Here is a 19183-nt window from a genome sequence, read left to right as displayed (position 1 = left end):
GGTGATTTATGCATTTGGGAAACAGAGGCAGATGGATCACTTATGTTTGAGGCCAGCCTGGTCTTACAGGCCACTCAGAGCTATATAGTGAAACCTTGTCTCAAAAAACCCCCACAACAACAAAACTGTTCAGTCAGTGGCATACTAGAGGATCAGGAGTTGTCAGTCCTTTCTTCATCCCCTCTCAGTTGTGTGGAGGAAGTGAGATGGATCTGAGATCTGAGCAGTTAGAAAGGGTTAGGGACAAACACCTTACTGTGTAGTTTTGACGGAAGTTACCGGGGTTAATAAAAAGGACTGCCTGGAGCAGTGAGTGCCCCACTGAGCTGGCAGCCTGCATGTGTAGTTGATGTGGCTTACTAGCATGTCTTTGTTAGCTTTCCAGTGATGCTTGACTAGGCACTTGGGTTATCAGAGGATGACTCAGAAGAAACGATAACTAAGGGGATTCGCCTTCTCTCAAGGGTGTCTGCAAAGTATTATACCCAGGGCATTGGGGTGCTGGAAAAGGCAGTGCTGACTGGCTGTTAAACCTTTAGGGTTCACTTCCATATCTTCTTTCAAGCCTGTGCCCTACTCTGCAGCTGCCTCCTCTGGTGAAATGAGAGGTTCTTTTGCTACTTTGTTGTGTTATGTGTAGATTTTTTTCTTGAACTCACTTTTGTACTCAAAGACTTGAATCACAGTTTTTGAATTACTGTTTCCCTGTTTTGATTTTTTTTGTTTGTTTATCTCCCTCCAGATTGTGAGTTTCTGTTAGCTACGAACTTAGTCAGGGTTTTCATTGCTGGGAAGAGACAGCATGACCCAGGCAACTCTTATAAAGGATAACATTTAATTTGGGGCTGGCTAACAGGTTCAGAGGTTTAGTCCATTATCATCATGGTGGGAAGCATGGCAGTGTCCAGGCAGACATGGTGCTAGAGAAGCTGAGAGCTCTACATTTTCATTCAAAGGAAGCCAGGAGCAGAGGCTTCAGCACTGGATGGAGCTTCAGAGCCCACTCACACAGTGATACACTTCCTCCAACAAGGCCACACCTCCTAATACACTTTCTATGGGCCAAGATATTCAAAGTACCACAGTTTCCCTTCTGATCAGGCTAAGCTAAGAAAGACTACTGAAATGAGTATGTGGCTTGATTTCTCCATTTACTATTCCTCACTTGTATTGATCAGATATTGTTTAGTGGAGAGGCATGGAAGTGTATGGCCAGTTCTCTGTGCCCAAATAGCCAGGAGTTAGATAATAAACAAACTCTCCACATAGATGGTTCATAGTGATAGGGACATAAAAACCATGCTGTTGGAGTAGAAAGTAAAGAAATCACTGTTACTAAGGTTCTTAGTTCATAGTCATAAGCTCCCAAAAGGATTTTGAAGGAAGGCTTTTTTTTTTTTTTTTTTTTTTTGGCTTTTGGTTTTTCGAGACAGGGTTTCTCTGTGTAGTTCTGGCTGTCCTGGAACTCACTCCATAGACCAGGCTGGCCTCGAACTCAGAAATCCACCTGCCTCTGCCTCCCAAGTGCTGGGATTAAAGGCGTGCACCACCACTGCCTGGTTGAAGGAAGGCTTTGACTTGCCTAAAATTGTAGTTGCAGAAGTCTGTACATAGCCGGGCGGTGGTGGTGCACACCTTTAATCTCAGCACTTGGGAGGCAGAGGCAGGTGGATTTCTGAGTTCGAGGCCAGCCTGGTCTATGGAGTGAGTTCCAGGACAGCCAGAACTACATAGAAACCCTGTCTCGAAAAACCAGAAAAAGAAAAAAAAGAAGTCTGTACGTATATATATTTTTTTTTTTCTAAGAAAAGGGCTCCATAAATTCTCAAAGGGATATAAAACCCCAAAGGGCTAAACATTACTTCCTGTAGGTTTCTGTGAGGTGGGCTACTTTGGTGTCTCATTTCTGCAGCATCTAGAGACTGGAAGTATTCATGTAGGATGACTGCATCTCTTACAGCTATTTCCTTCGAGCCACCATCAGCCGCCGCCTCAATGATGTTGTCAAAGAGATGGACATTGTAGTTCACACACTTAGCACATACCCCGAGCTGAACTCATCCATCAAGATGGAAGTTGGGATTGAGGACTGCCTGCACATTGAATTTGAGTATAACAAATCCAAGTAAGTTATCTTGGGCCCCAAGCTTGTGTGATAGTTATTTATGGAGGGTAAGAGAGATCTTGAATGTCTACTGACATCCTCATGGTAACGTGTTGGTGGAGGAGACCATAAAAATACTACACTAGATATTAGGCTAGTTATAGATAGATGAGCCAGGAAATAGAAACTTTATAGGTCAGCATATTAAATTATTTATCAGATCTGTAAATATTAAGATGCCTTTCAAAGTCAAGCTAAAGTAGCTTTTAGGTTGTTTGTTTTGGAGCTAGATAAAGCTACTTCCTTCCATAGCTGAGAACAACCATGGAACACAATGCCACTATCATTTTTTTTTCCCTCCTTGTCTTAGAAATCAAAGTGAGGAAACCATGCACCGGCAATGGCCTGCTTCCTTCCTGAACCAAAATGAGTTACAGCACAGAATACCTGATACACTTTTGTAAAGGTCTTAAAATAGCTTTACCTGGCAAGTTAGAAAGCTGTGTTTTAATTCTTGTTTACTGTTAGAGCATCAAAAGTTTTGTTTGTAAGGTGCAGAACTTTCTGATAGCCTTACGTCTTCCTTTTTAATATTATCTGTTCCTGAAAGTATTTGGAGATCAATCCAAAACTGGAAGCATCATCTCCTCAGTCTTCCATTACTATACTGGCCTTCTCCAGGCTGCCAACCACAAGCTAGGCAGTAAGGAGAGCCAGGTCATCTACTAAGGGCTTAGGAACAAGAGAAAGACTCAACTATGCAGACCAGCCTGGCCTCAAACTTGTGATCCTATTCCTACCTCAAAAGTGCTGGGATTGCAGGCATGTGCTACCAGGTCTGACTGGGACAGTTTTTAAACCAGGAGCATAACTTGAGGCTAAGAACAGTTGTGAAACAAAGTGACATGCTACTGTCTTCCTGGCTTACATCCTAGTTGAGGCCTCCGTAAAATGGCCATTATGACCTAGAGCCAGTCTTGCTTGACCTAGCCTACCTGTTGGATAGGGAATAAGTGCTAGGAAGGAGTCCCGTTCCCCCCTCCCCCCGCCCCCGCAGTCTTCTTACTCAGCCTGCTCCTGTTCGCCAACCTTCTGATGAAGGCAGTCCCTAGCAGCAGTGATGTCTGTAAGAGCCTGAAGCAGCTATGAGTCAGTAGTTTTCTGAAATAAGAAAAAGAAAAGAAAAAAAAAAAGGTGTTGTTTTAGAGTCAGTTACATGCAGGCTATACCATAAAGGAACATGAAACATGTTTCTCATATGGGTGTGCTCCTGTGTAAGGTTGCATTATTGTAGATGAATGCTTTATTAGTATAGAAAACCTTAGCATCCATGCATGGTCTATAAATATCCCCAAGAAAGGCTGCTGGTGGCCCCCTGCAATGTCTGCATGTGTGGAATCACCTACTCAAAGTCTGCAGCATTTCCTGTGTACTGTACGCAACAGTGTTGGAGCTGTGGGTAGCAAGAGCCTGAAAACTAGGAATTGCCTATTTGAACCCTCTCTCATTCAGTTGAATGACTGAGTCTTCCAACTTCTTTTTTCCACTTGCCAAGACAGGAGGCCCAATTCTGAAGTCCCTGCTAGGGATCTCGTGCTAAGTCCTAGCTTCAGGCTTGATGAGTGCGCTCTCTTTCAGGCACACCTGATACAGGGCTGTGTATACATAGACTAGCAGCACCATTGGCGAGCCCACAGAGAAGGACTTAGAAAGGGTTAGAAAGTGTTATGCAACACTTCGCTAAATTCCTAGTAGTTAAGAAGCACAAGTCTTGCTAGCAGAGCCCAGAGAGCAGGCAGCCAGAGAGAAGGAGATTCACTTCTTTTGTCTTCTGCTGTCTAGCCTGGAGCAAACAGAACAATTTACTAGGAACTGTTAAGGCCTAGTTCTCTAAAGGCATTGTATAGAGAGTAAAGTGGAAGGAAGAGACTTAATTCCTGTGCTTGTCAGACGGGCCTAATACCTTAGAAAAACACATACATTAAAGAAATGCTAAAGGTACAGTTGGGTGAGGTGGTGCACACCTTTAATCCCAGCACTCAGGAGGCAGAGACCGGTTGGAGGCCAGCCTGGTCTACGAAGTGAGTACTAGGCCAGCCAGGAGAATCCTGTTGAAAAGAGAAACCCTGTCTTAGAAGAACAAAACAAAGCTAAAGGTGTATCCTGTGGAGACAGAGAAGATAAACAAATATTAATTGTTGAAATAATATGTATCCCCTTTGAGAAGGATGTGGAAGAGGACCGTCACACAGATTCCAATAAGGTCTTATCAGGAAACTGTTCGGATAGTGAGGTTGAGCATGCACTTCCATTACCCCTCTCACCAGCAGGGGCATCCTAGACTGTGTGCTCCACACTGAAGCACAAAGCGGTTAGCCACTATACCACCATCTTCCTTCCTGTACCTTCTCTTCTTCAGATACCACTTGAAAGATGTCATTGTAGGGAAGATCTACTTCCTGCTGGTAAGAATCAAGATCAAGCACATGGAGATAGACATCATCAAACGGGAGACAACAGGCACGGGTCCCAATGTGTACCACGAGAACGACACAATAGCAAAGTATGAGATTATGGACGGGGCACCGGTCCGAGGTGAGCCTCCCTGTCCAGGGCCACTGCCACTTTGCTCCCATGCCACGTGCTCAGTCTCAGCCTTGGGGAAGGGCTCAAGGTCTTACTGTGTAGCCCAGGCTGGTGTGGAATGCATGGGAGATCCCAGCACTCCAATGGGAAGGGGAGGGAAAAGCTGAGTGTGTGGAGCTTCAGCTTCCTACTCCGTCTACAGCTCCAGTAGCCCCACACTGACCTTTTACGTGTACTTAGGAGTTCATCTCAGTTGGCCTGCCTGCACACTCCTGTTATCTCACCCCCTTGATATGCGGAGGCAGAAGGATCAGGAGTTCAACCTCATCCTTGACTAGAGAGTTTAAGGCCTACTTAGGCTGCATGAGACCCTCCATGTCAAAACAAAAATTGAAAACTGATTTAAGATATATTTGAATTATTTAATTGCTCTTTCCTCTTGGCATTTGGACATGTTTTGTGGCTGAGGGCAAGAGGTCCATGCATCCTAGTCATTTTCATTGCTTAGTTGTAGCTACAGTAAAGGGATTCACTCCAGAAACTCATTTCTGTGCCATGAGAGTATACTACTAGATCGCTGGCCCATGCTACAAGAGCTTCAGACAACACCAGGAACCACTGGAACCGGTCCTTGAGCACCACAGGGTCCCTAGGATAAGTATGCTTAAAAGCTCGTTCCTGTTTGGGAGTCTGGATGATTCCTGGGAATGAGCAAATAGCAATCATTTACATTTGTTACTGGCTTTGTAGCAACTGAGGATGAAGGTAGTCTCATTTTCCTTTGAATTGCATGGTAGTACATTCCTAATGGGTGTTCCACATGGAAGGAGATGTTACACTGGGCAGTACATAGATAGCATTGGAGACAACAGATTCTTAAGTATTTACTCTATCAGACCCGTGAGAGTTTTGCAACTCAGCTGTCTTAACTCTGATGTTCTATTTTGGCCAGTTGTGCAAGTAGAGCCAACTGTCATTTCTGCTGTACAAATGAAATGGGACACAGAGAAATGGCATAGAAGAGCAGATAATTAAAGGGTCATTTATATTTAGCTTAAGGTTGGCCTTTCTCAGTAGAATTGCTGCCCTCATTTTGTTCCGCTTAGACTGTGATAGGTCCTATAAAATACGTCACTGGAACTTCTGCTTTTCCAAGTGAAAGCTACAGATGTACTCAGAAGTAAACTGGCTACTGGAGAACAGGGTCAGGATGAGTCTTCTGTTTTCTAGGATCCTCTACTGCAGATCCTAGAGTGGAGATGTATTCTGGGGCATAAATTGACTAGTTTCAAGGGAGGGATACCTGTTGGAGAGATAGCTCAGTGGTTAGGAGCATTTATTGGTTTTGTAGAGACCTGAGTGAGTTTGGGTCCTAGCACTCAAATCAGGCAGCTCTGTCAGAACAATTCCAACTTTCTTCTGTCTGCTTCATATACCTGAGCATACATGTACATGCTCACATACAGATGCAAACATACACACCAATAAAAATAAATCTTTAAAAGAAAAATTCTTTTTTTTTTTTCCGAGACAGGGTTTCTCTGTGTAGCTCTGGCTGTCCTGGAACTCAGTCTGTAGACCAGGCTGGCCTCAAACTCAGAAATCTGCCTGCCTCTGCCTCTGCCTCCCAAGTGCTGGGATTAAAGGCGTTTGCCACCACCACCCGGCTAAAAGAAAAAAATTCTTAAAGAAGCCCAATAACTTAACGGATTTATTGGGTTACACCTCTAATTCTAGTACTTGGAAGGCTGAGGCGGGGGAGGGGGGTTGCTGTGAGTTCAAAGCGAGGCAGAACTACATAACGATCATGTTTCAAATAAACAAGGCACATTACACCTTGGTGCCTAATGGTTTCTCTGTGCTATTCAGCCTTTCTCACTGCTTTCTGCAATGGGAGGGTATGTTCAGAAAGCACACATTGGAACGGAGCTTGATAATCATATTTACTTCAGGAAACTACTGGGAAGCAAGGTGTAACATCTCAAAGGGCAGAAGCCATTGCTTCGTGTTCCTTGCCCTGCTCTGATCTGCTGTGGCCGGAATGGGTGTGGCAGGACAGTGCCTCTCATGTCCCTTGCCCTCATCTTTGCCTCATCCCTTACAGGTGAGTCCATCCCCATCAGGCTCTTCCTGGCAGGATATGAGCTCACACCGACTATGCGGGACATAAATAAGAAGTTCTCTGTGCGCTATTACCTCAACTTGGTGCTGATAGATGAGGAGGAACGGCGCTACTTCAAGCAGCAGGTGGGTGCCTCCTCCAGGTCCCCTTGGGCACAACACAGAAAGGCCACAGTTCCCATAGAGGGCCATCTTGATACATAAAGCAAAATGCTAAAAGAAAATAGTCAAGCCTTTATCCTTGTTATTTTACCAAGAGGTAGAAACATGGGCCTGCTTAGTCTCCTACAGCAGGAGTGCAAATTCCCAATTGAAACCTAGGATCTGCTCTCTCAGGCCTAACTCCTGCTCTTGTGGCTCACACCAGGGACATGGGTATTAGCAGCCACTGCTTTGGTGAGAGATGTGTAAAGGAGGTTATTCCTTGAGATTTCCCGGGACCAAGGTGGGAACCCCTGAGAAAAGCATTCCTGAGCCTCTCTTAAGTACCGTATTGCCCCTTCTTCCAACTCTGTAGGAAGTGGTGTTGTGGCGGAAGGGTGACATCGTACGGAAGAGCATGTCCCACCAGGCAGCCATTGCCTCACAGCGCTTCGAGGGCACAACCTCCCTGGGTGAGGTGCGGATCCCTGGCCAACTGTCTGACAACAACAGCAGGCAGTAGGCCCCTGAGGCCAAGAAGCTGCTGGGCTTCCACCACAGAACCCCCATCTACCAAAATACCAGCCACTGGGGGAGGGGGAAGATGGTGTGAGGTTCAACTGGCCGTTACTTGCAACCTTGGAAACAAATCATGTTTTTTACTTAAATTCTTTTCTCTGAAGAACCTAAGGGGCTTGGGTTGGGCAGCAGTCTCCCTGGGATTCTGCAGCCTGGGTAGGGATAAGGAGAGGAAACATTCTGGAAGTGAGTCTCTTCCTTGGGAATGAGCTATGTGTCAAGACTGTCTCAAGCCTTAGAGCAGAGTTGAGAGCACACATCCTTGGCTCCAGGTTCTCTGGGCTTCCTGATACAGAAGCTGTGTGTGTCCTTGGCATTTACCTGCCAGCAGGGCTTTGGGTAGTAATATCTTATACTCCCTTCGACTGTTTTGAGGTAGTGACAAAAGTCTCTGGGTTTTTGGGCCTGTCTCATCTAAGTTAGAAGAAGACTCAAGATTAGGAAGCTACCTCTCTGGGTGTCCAGGACGTGGTGCTCAGAAGTTTCTACAGTCACCTCTGGCCTCTCACTACTGGGACCAGACCATTCTCTTCATCTTCTCTAGCTTGTCAGGAACTACACAGGAGCAGAAGCTTAAGGAAGGGTTGTGTCTGACTGTCCTCTCACTTGTGAGAAACAGGGCCACAAGAAGCCCTGATGTGGTGTCACACATGGATGGCAAGGGGCTGAGGCAGGTCTCCTGTCGGGGAAACATCAGGCAAGGCAACTGTTTGCCTTCACCACATGACTCCACTTGGCAACACAGCATCTGGGTTGTTCTAGGGAATTATTTTAAGTTATCCAACAAGCCCTAAGCCCTAAGCCCTATTTCCTTTAACTGAGATCCCTAGAAGAGGCTGGGATACATTTGCCTCCTAAAGGAACACCAAGCAAAGGCTTCTGCCCTTTGAGACATTACTCCTTGTCCTCTGCTTGATTTCTGGAACTGGGCTTGGTTTTGGGCATGTACAAGTTTTGTTCTTATTCCCACCCAAACACTTTTATCCCACTATCCACAATTAGTTAAAGGAGGAAGGGCCTCTGTGCAGGGCTCTGCTACCATGACTTCAGAATAATTCTGCTTGCCAAATGACATCTGTCTTCACCAGTTCACTGACTCAAGTTAGGCCCACTATTTTGTTTTGTTTTTAATTTAAAAACAAAATAGGAAAACTCTGGTGGATGCTGTTATACTAGAGAAGAGGCAGTTCTTTCTCCTGCTCTGTGCTTGGCCTGCAGGTAGAAAAGGGGTTGACTGTCTTTTCTACCTTGTCTGGAAATGACTAGAATTACCCTCTCCTGTTGGCTGTCCTCCTGTCTGAGAAAGATTAAGCAGACCTTATGTTCAACAAGTACAGTATTCGCTGGTCTGTGTTCTTTGTAATTTGGAAAGTAAAGGATTTGTTCCTGTGTCATCTTTGAGTTTGTGTAGAAAATCGGGAATCTTGCTGGGCAATGGTGGCGCATGCCTTTAATCCCAGCACTTGGGAGGCAGAGGCAGGTGGATTTCTGAGTTCGAGGCCAGCCTGGTCTACAGAGTGAGTTCCAGGACAGCCAGGGCTACACAGAGAAACCTTGTCTTGAAAAAAAAAAAAAAAGAAAAAAAGAAAAGAAAATGGGGGAATTTTGCAATCTCTGGCTTTGACAGGGTGGGGCTGATGGAGAAGAGTTCAGATAAAAGACTTGGAATGATGGGGTAGGAGAGCTAAGGAAAGTAAAGCTGTCTCCATGCCCGACCCCAGGTGTAGGTGTGACATACAATCCCCATGGGCACAGGTCCGCCCATTCAGCTGTCCTTGGCTGTCAGGGCTGGGCCCTAGCATATGAGGGAGGTAGGTTCTTGTGCTCTTATGTTTTTCAGGGTATGACACTAGACTCTGCTGTGCCTCCTTTTAATATCTTATTTAAAAGCATTTGTCAATTTCTCTGCCTCCCAGATGACAACACAAAATCATTTTCCAACTTTGCTAATATCATAAGCCTTTCTTCTGAGAGAAGTAGAAGGTAGAATATGCTGTTTCAGGAGCTGTGCACAAGCCAAGTCTTGCTTTCTCTGACCCCTTTCCCTCTTCTCTGCCAACTGTGACAGTATGGGGAGGCTCCCATCCCCATCCTTTAAGGTTTCTAAACCTGGAGTGCATAGGTACTAAACCAGGCAGTGCAACTTGTAATTAAGAAGCTGCAGTGTTTACATGTTTCTTAATGTGTTGTCTTTTCAATGGCTGTATTTTAAAAGAACATTTGTTTTAATGATGTCTCTAATTAAAAGAAGCTCTATGGCTTTGGAGGCATTGTGCCCATGGTCCACCAGATTCTGTGGTCTTTCCTTCTTAACACTGTCTCATCTCTGACACAGTATGCAGCATGATTTCAACACTGCCTTCTTTTTCACTGGATGGTAAACAGTTGCAAACACTGTATTAAACACTCCTTTTAGGCAAATATGGTCCAGTTCAGGTTTGTCTGGCAACTTGCCTGAAACCCCCTCATGTTTTCCACTTTGGTGGGACAAAGACGACCAAAAGTAGCATAGAAAAATCAAGACGTAGGTTCATTGAACATTCAGAGAACAAAGGACTCAGTCCTACATTTTGCTATTTACTGCATAACTACAGAGGTAGGGGCAGGTGAGAGTAGAGGTGCCTGCATATTCTAGCTGGCTATTGGAACCAGGCTTGGATGTAAGACACCTACAGTGGAGCATCCCTCCATACCCAACACAAGTTTAGAAGAAAACACTTCCAACCTTGTCATTAAATCTTTTATTGGGAAAATTAACAAACCACCCGTGCACCCGTGTTTATGATCCCAGGTATAAACAGCAAGCTTTCTCCTTCTGTCTTATAAAATCTTGGCTTGTTCACGCCATCAGTGGAGCCTTCTGATTAACTTGGTTCTGTTTCCTCCAGGCTCAAAATAAAATCAAACTCTTCTACAAAAAAAAAGGGGGGGGGAGAATATGTGGTTGGGGTGAGACTAAGGTGTTTATCATCTCCTGCATAGGGACGCTGAAGGGCAGTTCCCGCAGCTGTCAGCTGTCCATGAAAACACTGGACTATCTGGTACTGGGTATCTGGTATCTATTCCTCGTGAGTGGCTCAAGTGAGGACACCACTCTCCATGTTTAGGTCTTACCTTGAGTCAGAGGCTGAACTGAAAGTCTCTGTCGGGTGAAGAGAGTCATGCTTTGTAAGGGGCCACCAGTAGCTTTGTGGGTTTGGTGATAGGTTTTAAGCTCATCCAGGGAGATGAAGCGCTTCATCATTCGAACAAACTGTACATCCACCTATTCGATAGCATTGAAGGGAACAGAAACATGTTCAGCCAGACTCAATCCAGTCTTAAAGGGTGGGTCCACTATGTTGCCTAGCCTGTCCTTGAATTCCTGTCCTCGAATCACTTTCAAGCCTCAGCCCACTGAGTGGCTACAACTACAGTCTTGCTTCTGTGTCCACCCAGAGTTTTTGCTATTTGCAGGAAGTATCTGGAATTAGGGCTGCCAATATTCTGTTCTGATATCCCAATTCAGCAAAACTTCATCTAGCTGGTAGCTGGGCGGTGCTCCTTGACCTAACAGTACCACACACTCTTTTCCTCCTTTTGTCCACTCTGCCCTATGAAATAAGAACAGTTATTACCATCGACCATTTAGGGTTGTCCTCTTTGCTGGATGGGTCGTAATGGGGATTACTTCTCTCAAACTGTGTATGGTCTGGGTAAGCCTCCTTTACAATCTGAAAATAAAAAAATCCAAAATCTTCAGTTATTTTAGCTCCCTGCCCAAGTTTTTTTTTTTTTTAATTAAAGAGTTATTTATTTTTACATAAAAACATTTATATACATTGTTGCTATCTTAATAGACACCAGAAGAGGACATCAGATCCCATTACAGATGGTTGTGAACCACCATGTGGTTGCTGGGAATTGAACTCAGTGCTCTTAACTGCTGAACCATCTCACCAGCCCCTGCCCAAGTTTTAATATGCATCTAACTCTGACTTCTCCCCTTCCCCCTTCTCCCCTTCTGACCACTTTCCCTTGCCATAGAGACAGCTGGTACTCTGGAAATAACAGCCTCAGCAAGCAGAGCTAGGAAGGAAATCCTAGATGTACAAGATTTCACAGTCATGTTCTAAAACTAAGTTACTACTGGAAGCGTTTTTATTTTCTCCCAGTTCCACACAGTTTTATCCTGAAAACCTTAGTGAAGAGAAGCTACTTAATGGAAACCTCAGATAGTGAGAAGTAGTAGTCGGGCCTGAAATGAAGGTCTTCCTAGTCTACCCTCTCACACAGGTGATGGTCAGGGCTCGCTGTAACAGGCAGTGTGGGGTCGTTGTTGACTATTTAAGCTGTTGGCCTTTCACAAATAAATCCCTGAAGGGAGGAATCCAGGCTCGAATGTGTGCGTCTAACCTTCATAAGTCCAACAATGCCTGGCTGTTTGCAGTTGCTATGGTAGAAGAAGGCTTCATCCTCCAATTTCATGGCCCTGAGGAAGTTCCGAGCCTGTGTCAAGGAAAAAACAAGGGTTACCCACTTAACGGCTGGGAAGAAAGCAAGTCTGTTTTTATTAGATGTTTATTTCTATTTTGCAGTTTCTCTCCGATTCATAATGAAGTCTGTTCCTTTGTTGAGAGTCCTAGCCTTGTTCTGGGACACTAGCCAGAACCAAGCCACTAGCAGACTACATGCTGTCATAGTGATTATGATATTTCTGAAAACATTTTCAGATAGAGTTCAGGGAAAAGCAGTATTGGCTAAAAGGCCCTGCTACTGCAGATTGTGGTGGAGGCAGGCATGTATCCTAGTGTCATTGGCTTCAGGGTTCCTGCACCTTGTTTCCTTACCTGATAGTTGCGAACACCATCCCAGCAAGCTGTCTGTTTAGGCTGTGCTTTGAGATCCTCAATGCTGAACTAGGCAAAAGAAAATCGAGTGGCTCATTACTAAAAAGTCATTGACCAATCGGTAAGCTTCTAGGAAACAAAAAGTTCTCTCCCTAATCCTGAAAAGTGGTACAGGCTGTAAAGGAGCTAGGTAGGTTACTGGAAATTAGTTCCAGGGAGTCACTGGTGTTGAATGTGTAAGTAGCCTTGGGTTTTGCATTGTGAGCTTTGCTCATTAAGATGATTAGTTGAATGGATAATAAAAGTCTGCTGGTCCCCTGTGTTTTGCTTATTAAAGTACCATAATTCTCTAATATTTCTATTTTCCTCAAGCTAGTGCTAAAAATCAGCTTATGTTCAGTACCTGAATACATGGCCACATTGGTCAGGGAGACATCTAGGAGCACGGCAAGTAGTAAGAAAAATCGACCAACCAAGCAGTGCTGGGGTGGGGTGCACTCCTGTAACTCCCAACTCCAACCTCCTAAACCTGGGGGGCAAGGAGGATCTTAACCCGGCTACTTCAGAAGTTAAGAGGCCAGCTTGGGCTACATAGTTAGATCATCTTAAGAACACATAACAGCAAAATCAAACTAAGATTGGCACTGGAAAACTGAACCAAATGCCTGATTTTATAAATAAAGTTTTACCTTTTAATGTGTTGTGTGTGGCTACTTTCTTGTTACAGGGACAGAGCTGCAACACAGAGTATAAAAACCCATAAACCTCTCTGGCTCTTTGCAGAAAGTCTGTCAACCCTTAGATAGGAATTCCACAAAACACACAGGCTGGGCATGCCTAATATTAATTAAATATAATATAATATAATATAATATAATATAATATAATATAAATAAATATATATATCTATATAAATAAATAAATAAATAAATCTTTTCTCATATATTACATTCTAACTGTAGTTTCCTCCCTTCTCCACATTCACCCCACCTCTACCTCCCCTCAGAAAAGCAGGCTTCCCAGGGACATCAAGCACCCACGGCTTAATAAGCTACATACAATTAAGACCAGGGCATGCCTAATCTTAACATCTGAAATCCAAAATACTCTGGAATGAATATTCTAATATTCAAAAAGTCCTGTATTTTATTAAAGTATTTAGATTGGGGGGCAGTGCTTAGGGATATTCACATTTTAAATCTAGAATACTTCTGGTCCCAAGAATTTTGGATAAGAATTATCCAACCTTAAGTTAATGACAATAATGCCAACTCTCCATTTTTAACCTTTTCCATAGAGAGAAGCAGGTGTCTGAATCCTGTGATAAACCAGATTCACTATTCTTTTAGTAGCAGTTATCTGTGTGTATGATGTGTGGGAGGATGTGTGATCAGAGCACAGCTTTCAGAAGTTGGTCCTCCGTTCACTGGGTTTCAGGTCATCCAGCTTGTACAGTAAGTACTTTAAACAGCCTACCCATCTTACAAGCATGACTGAATATAGGTCTAGCCTCACCTTCATGTCTATACCTTTCTCTAGCCGGCTTTCTGGCTCTGACTTCATCAGCCAGTAGTTGTTTAAATTCTTGCCACCATTTTTAAAGGTTGTAGTCTTCTCAGGGCTGGAGTTCTCTAGCTTAACTGATGTACTCCCTGAGTTTTCAGTTTTAGTACGTTTTCCGGATAATTTCTTTGCTGCAGTAGGAAAGCAAAGGAAAATACTTGTCATCATGCTGGGAAGCAATGTTCCATTGTGAAAACCTTAACTCCTGTTAAACCTGTATAAAACAGTAGCTGCAGCTCCACAGTCCCATAGAGAAGTAACTTCATCTTCTCTGTAAAGACTGGGCAATACCTGCAAATCAGGGGCTCAAAAATGACATCCTCTTGACACAACACAACCATTGGAACCATAAACTCACTTCAACTGCAACTACCTGTACTGGGCCCACACAAGATTGGCCCTATCAACAGTCATTTATGAATGGAGGAGGAGCTCATGGGGCACTGTCTCTACTGCCAAAATTATTGGCTACAGATACTTTCCAGGAGAGGGGGAGCTATTGTCCTGAGTTTTGTAGCCACTGCTGAGCCCACCAGCCTCTAATAGACAGCTCTGAACCCATGGCTTCATAGATGGTTAAACTCAGTAGGTCACAAAGCAAAACAAATAGATGAGAATGTGAGGTTTGAGGGCAAGTGGTGTAGGATATAGGTATAGGAGAGGGTGGGGTAAGAGTGTTCTTAGGGCTAGATAGATATCTCTGCTTAAGATTCCATAAAACTTGGGTTCAGTTCCTAGTACCTACATGGCTCACAAGTATCTATAACTCTAGTCCCATGGGACCCAACACTCCTTGGACTCTGCAGGTACTTCATGAACGTGGTACATAGATATACATGCAGGTAAAACACTCATAAATATAAAACAAAAATAAACATTAAAGCCTTTTAAAAGCTGCTCGGTGGTAGTGGTGCATGCCTTCAACCCCAGCACTTAGGAGGCAGAGGCAGGCATGGATCGTTGAGTTTGAGGCCAGCCTAGTCTACAGAGCAAGTTCTAGGAGAGCCCGAGCTACACAGAAATCCTATCCCAAAAATCCAACCAACCAAAAAATAAGATTTACTTGAAAAAAAAAGGTCTGTTTGGCATTTCTGTACATTTATGAAATTGTAAATTAATAAAAAAGAATATGCTCCTAAAAGATATGTTCTAGATTACTCAGTGAGACAAAAGGACCCTCCTAGAGTTAAGATCATAGGGTAGTGGTAGCACTCAATAAGTGTGTTCCTCCTCAGTTCTGTGCCTTCAATAAGGCTATTCTTTCCAATGAAGAAATGATCCACTACTTGAAATTGTTTCATTGATTATTTCACACTTCTAAAACTTAGGAAATATCTCATCATAAATGTTCAGAAAATATTAGCTGTTATAATCATTATCAAGAGAAATTTTAGAAAAGTCTAATCATTACCATGTAGAGATGGTTTAAAAAAAAACTAGATTTTTTTTTCCTCCAATGGTGGGGACTGAACCTACCTATGCTAGACCAGCAGTCTATCACTAAACTATATTCCTACCCCTTTTTTGTTTTGTTTTTATGTTGAGACACAGTCTCACTAAACTTCCAAAGCTGGCCTTCAGCTCACTCTGTAGTCTAGACAGGCCATAATTTACAATCCTCCACCTCCTGGTTGGCTTGGTTTATAGGTCTTTAGCATCAGGCCTGATTTCTCCACTTGTCAAGTTGTAAAGATTGAACTTGGGGCCTCAAATATGCTAGACAGTGCTCTACCACTGAGTTACAGCTCCACCCCTGAAAACTGGCTTTTATTAAGTGAACAAAAGAAAGTATCCCTGAAACACAGCAATCACTCAGCAAACACACCAGGTCCTAACCTTAATTTGGCTAATCAACAGGATATAGGTTTTCAATCCATCTGAACAATGTGCTACTGATCACAATCCAGTCAGGTAGAACACAGCTATGAATTCAGTCACAACTGTTACTTGAGTCTGTCTGAACCTACACTTAACTCTACTACCTCAGATTTTAGTTTGCAATTATATCAGTCTTCATTAAATATTATGGATGCCTGATGATCCGATTAGCATATCTAAGCACAATTTCCCAGTATGCTTGTCTTAAAAACAAGCATACTTATAAGATTAGTACCTTGTTCAGTGAACATCAGAGAGGCTTCCTTAAGACATCAGATGTGAGTGGATACAGAGATCCACAGCCAAACATGTTGAGAGTCTAAATCAGAGGTCCCCATCGAGTCCCCGCCTCAGAGCAAGGGGAACCCTGAGGAAGAGTGGGGCAACAGATTATAAGAGTCAGGGTGAAGGAAACCAGGAGAACAATGGCCCACTGATTCAACTACATAGGGCTCATATGGATTCAGAGACTGAAGCAGCAAGTACAGGGCCTGCATCTGTCTGCATCAGGTCCTCTGAATATGTTATGGCTATTAGCCCAGGGTTGTTGTGGGACTCCTAACTGTGGGAGCAGGTGTATCTGACTCTTTTGCCTGCTCCTGGCCTGAGACTCTTCCTGTCACACTGCCTTGTCCAGCCTCGGTGTAAGAGATGTTACCCTGTCTGATTCTATCCTCTTGTTATCTCACAGGCCTGCTCTTTTCTGAAGGGAGAATAGAGAGTGGATGGTTCAGGGAGTCGGGGAGCTGTGAGGAGTGGAGGAAGGGGAAACTGTGGTTGAGACATACTGTATGAGAGAAGAATCTATTTTTAATAAAAAAAAAAAAACCATACAAACAAACAATCCAGGCATATATGTATGGTTAAATAACCATAATAATATGTTGAAACCTTGTCAATCCTAAAAGAGGCCCTTTCTGCCTGCCACTGCTTAATTTCTGAATTCATTTTTGTGAATGGAAAAACATGTTTTCTGAGTTCTAGGATTTTGCTGGTGGAAAGCCCTCCCATTCTTTTAAGACTGAGCTCAAATTCTGCTTCCCTCTCAAGGCCTTCTCTGTGATCCCTCCTCTTCCCTGATGTCACAAAGCTGTCTTCAGGACCTTTCACTCATACAGGTTTGCGTTTTGCTTCAGAGAAAGAACTGGATCTTATCTTCATTTTTCTCACCTTATGTTGATTAATTGCCTTTTTCTATTAAATTTTAACTGACACAGAAAACAAAAATTGTATGCATTTTTAATAATAATAGGCACCAACTGCCATACGGTGTTTCCATACATGTGTACATTAATACTCAATTGGTTTGAATAGACTTCCTGAAGTATCTATTTATTTTGATATAGGGTCTCAGAACTCTGTAGCCCAGGCTGGCCTCCAATTTGCAGCCATCCTCTTGCCTTAGCGTCCCAAGCATTAGGCTTATAGGTAGGACCATCACACATTTTTATTTGTTATAGAGCTGTGAGTCTCCTGTTATCGCCCAGGTTGGCCTACGACACATATGATTATCTTGATGACACACATGGGCTGTCATATTTGGCTCTATTGTTCCTACATTTCTGAAATTACAGTGCATTGCCATCAGCAGCAGGAAATACAGCATGTTGCTGCTTCCAACAGCCCGAGTTTAACTCACAACCTGGGATTCTTACACAACACAACAGGATTTCAAAGAGAATGAAGTCAAATTAGAGTTTAAGATTTTAAGATGGGCATGTTGGCTCATGACTGTAATCACAGAACTTTAGGGCCTGAGGCTCTTAGGAGACTTGCTACAAATTCAAGGCCAGATTAGGCTACAGTCTCAAAACAGAAAAGGGGTTTAACAGAAAGTTGAGCTCAAGCACTAAGAGGCCAGACACTGCTGTGTCAGTAGATAAAGGCACCTACTTCCAAGCCAAATGACCTGACTTCCATCCCCTCAGGCACATATGGCAAGAGAGCCCGCTAACCCTCCGCACCAGCACAAGGGCTGTGGCACAAACACATAAAATCTGAAAAAGCACAAGGACCACAGAGAAACCCTTGAGCACACCAGGCTTGTAAGCATAGCTACACTAAGTGTCTTAACAACAACTATGTCTAGGATTTGGATAGCCTCTGAAGTTATAATGCTCAGGAAATTTAAGGGTAAGTAAAAATGTTTTTGGTGATTTAAAAAAACCTATAACCAAAGAGCTTGGGAGAGGGGACAGAGGATCAAGAATTCAGGTCATCCTTTGATACTTAGCAATTCCAAATTGACAGGCAGATAAGAAAAAGACCTAGGAAAAGAAAACTGAAAGGTGGGGTCTCTGGTGGTCCAGGCTGGTCTCAGACTCTACATGTAGTCAAGGAAGATCTTTAACCCTGATCTCCCCTTTACTTCTAGCTTTCAGCTTTTTTACATTTCACATGAAACTATGCATGATTTTCTGTGTCTGGCTTATTGCACTCAAAAGAATGTTACAAGGGTTGGTGAGGTGGCTTAGTTGGTAAAGGTAATTTTTTTTTCTTTTAAACAAAGCCTAACGACCTGATTCAGTCCCTGGGATTCACACGATGGAAAGGGGGTAGTGATTTCTTCAAGTTATCCTCTGATCAGTGTGAGTGTGTGTGTTCCTACATACCGTACGAAAGTAAATAAATTTAAAAATTAGTCTTTGTTTTCACCCATATTGTAAAGGTATCTTCACACACACTTTAGAGACGTAGTACCAGGTTGGTCTTGAACCCAAGGCCGTCCTCCTGCTTCAGTCTCCCACATGCGTGGATCACCACAGTTCCGTATGTGCATGCAGTGCTTAATGGCTGTTTTTTGAATGGACAAACAAGTGGAAGGGACTGAAAGTGGAAGTTTTGACGTTAAGAGTAAAGACGACGAAATGCACAACCCTCAAGGACCAAACTAGGGAGTGGAAAAAGTCAACAATGCACGCTCTACAAAAAGTGTTAAGTGCTGCCTTCTGCAGCGTTGGAACAGCTCACCTGGACCTGCAGCCCCAGTCTGCCTCTTCCGGGGTCTCGGCATGGCCTCTCTGCAGGAGGCTGAAGTTAACCGGCCGTGTAAGAAGCAGCTCTTGTCTTCCAAAACCTGCACGGTGCAAGATGGAGGCAAGAAAGCCTAAAGGGCCTGGGATTTATGAAGAAAAGTCATAATTAAGCCATTCTAATCCTTCTCGCATAATCTACCCCCAAACGCTCTTAGTCCCTCCCTAATTCGGCTCTACCCACCACCACTCACTCAATGCATCACCCTGACACCTGAAGCACTGCCAGGCTAATCTTCAGAGAACCTTGAGGCGACTGGCACACCCGGTCGGGTTTTGTAGAAGACGCGTCTCAGAGGCGCCGCCCCGAAGATCTCTGGGAACTGTAGTATCAGTAGTCCTACTGGAGT

General features: G+C 43.7%; 2 protein-coding genes across 7 annotated transcripts in view; one reads left to right on the top strand and one right to left on the bottom strand.

Moving 5' to 3' along the window:
- The window catches only part of Vps26b (VPS26, retromer complex component B), a 24989-nt gene extending 11933 nt beyond the window's left edge, over nucleotides 1–13056 (top strand). The window contains exons 3-6 of the mRNA XM_028763700.1: nucleotides 1961–2125; nucleotides 4524–4699; nucleotides 6795–6937; nucleotides 7329–13056. Of these exons, the coding sequence (XP_028619533.1) occupies nucleotides 1961–2125; nucleotides 4524–4699; nucleotides 6795–6937; nucleotides 7329–7475 (631 nt within the window). The 3' untranslated portion in view covers nucleotides 7476–13056. The remainder of the gene's footprint in view (nucleotides 1–1960; nucleotides 2126–4523; nucleotides 4700–6794; nucleotides 6938–7328) is intronic.
- Nucleotides 3212–19137, bottom strand: Thyn1 (thymocyte nuclear protein 1). Of its 6 annotated transcripts, none has more exons than XM_028763707.1 (8): nucleotides 19028–19115; nucleotides 18772–18916; nucleotides 13876–14054; nucleotides 12361–12429; nucleotides 11927–12019; nucleotides 11149–11244; nucleotides 10646–10796; nucleotides 3212–3265 (listed from the first exon to the last, which is right to left on the bottom strand). In XM_028763707.1, exons 2-8 carry the CDS (start codon nucleotides 18812–18814, stop codon nucleotides 3255–3257), a joined length of 642 nt encoding a protein of 213 aa, XP_028619540.1. In that variant the 5' UTR covers nucleotides 18815–18916; nucleotides 19028–19115; the 3' UTR covers nucleotides 3212–3254. The 6 variants fall into 6 exon arrangements, with proteins under 6 accessions (XP_028619540.1, XP_028619535.1, XP_028619534.1 ...); XM_028763702.1 differs by lacking the exon at nucleotides 3212–3265 and adding an exon at nucleotides 10256–10442 and having other exon boundaries at nucleotides 18772–18877; nucleotides 19028–19137; XM_028763701.1 differs by lacking the exon at nucleotides 3212–3265 and adding an exon at nucleotides 10256–10442.
- Nucleotides 19138–19183: the final 46 nt, after the last annotated feature.

This window comes from Grammomys surdaster, unplaced genomic scaffold (assembly GCF_004785775.1).
Source record: "Grammomys surdaster isolate TR1022 unplaced genomic scaffold, NIH_TR_1.0 140, whole genome shotgun sequence".
NCBI lineage: Eukaryota > Metazoa > Chordata > Mammalia > Rodentia > Muridae > Grammomys > Grammomys surdaster.
This window is presented reverse-complemented; position numbering and strand designations above follow the sequence as displayed.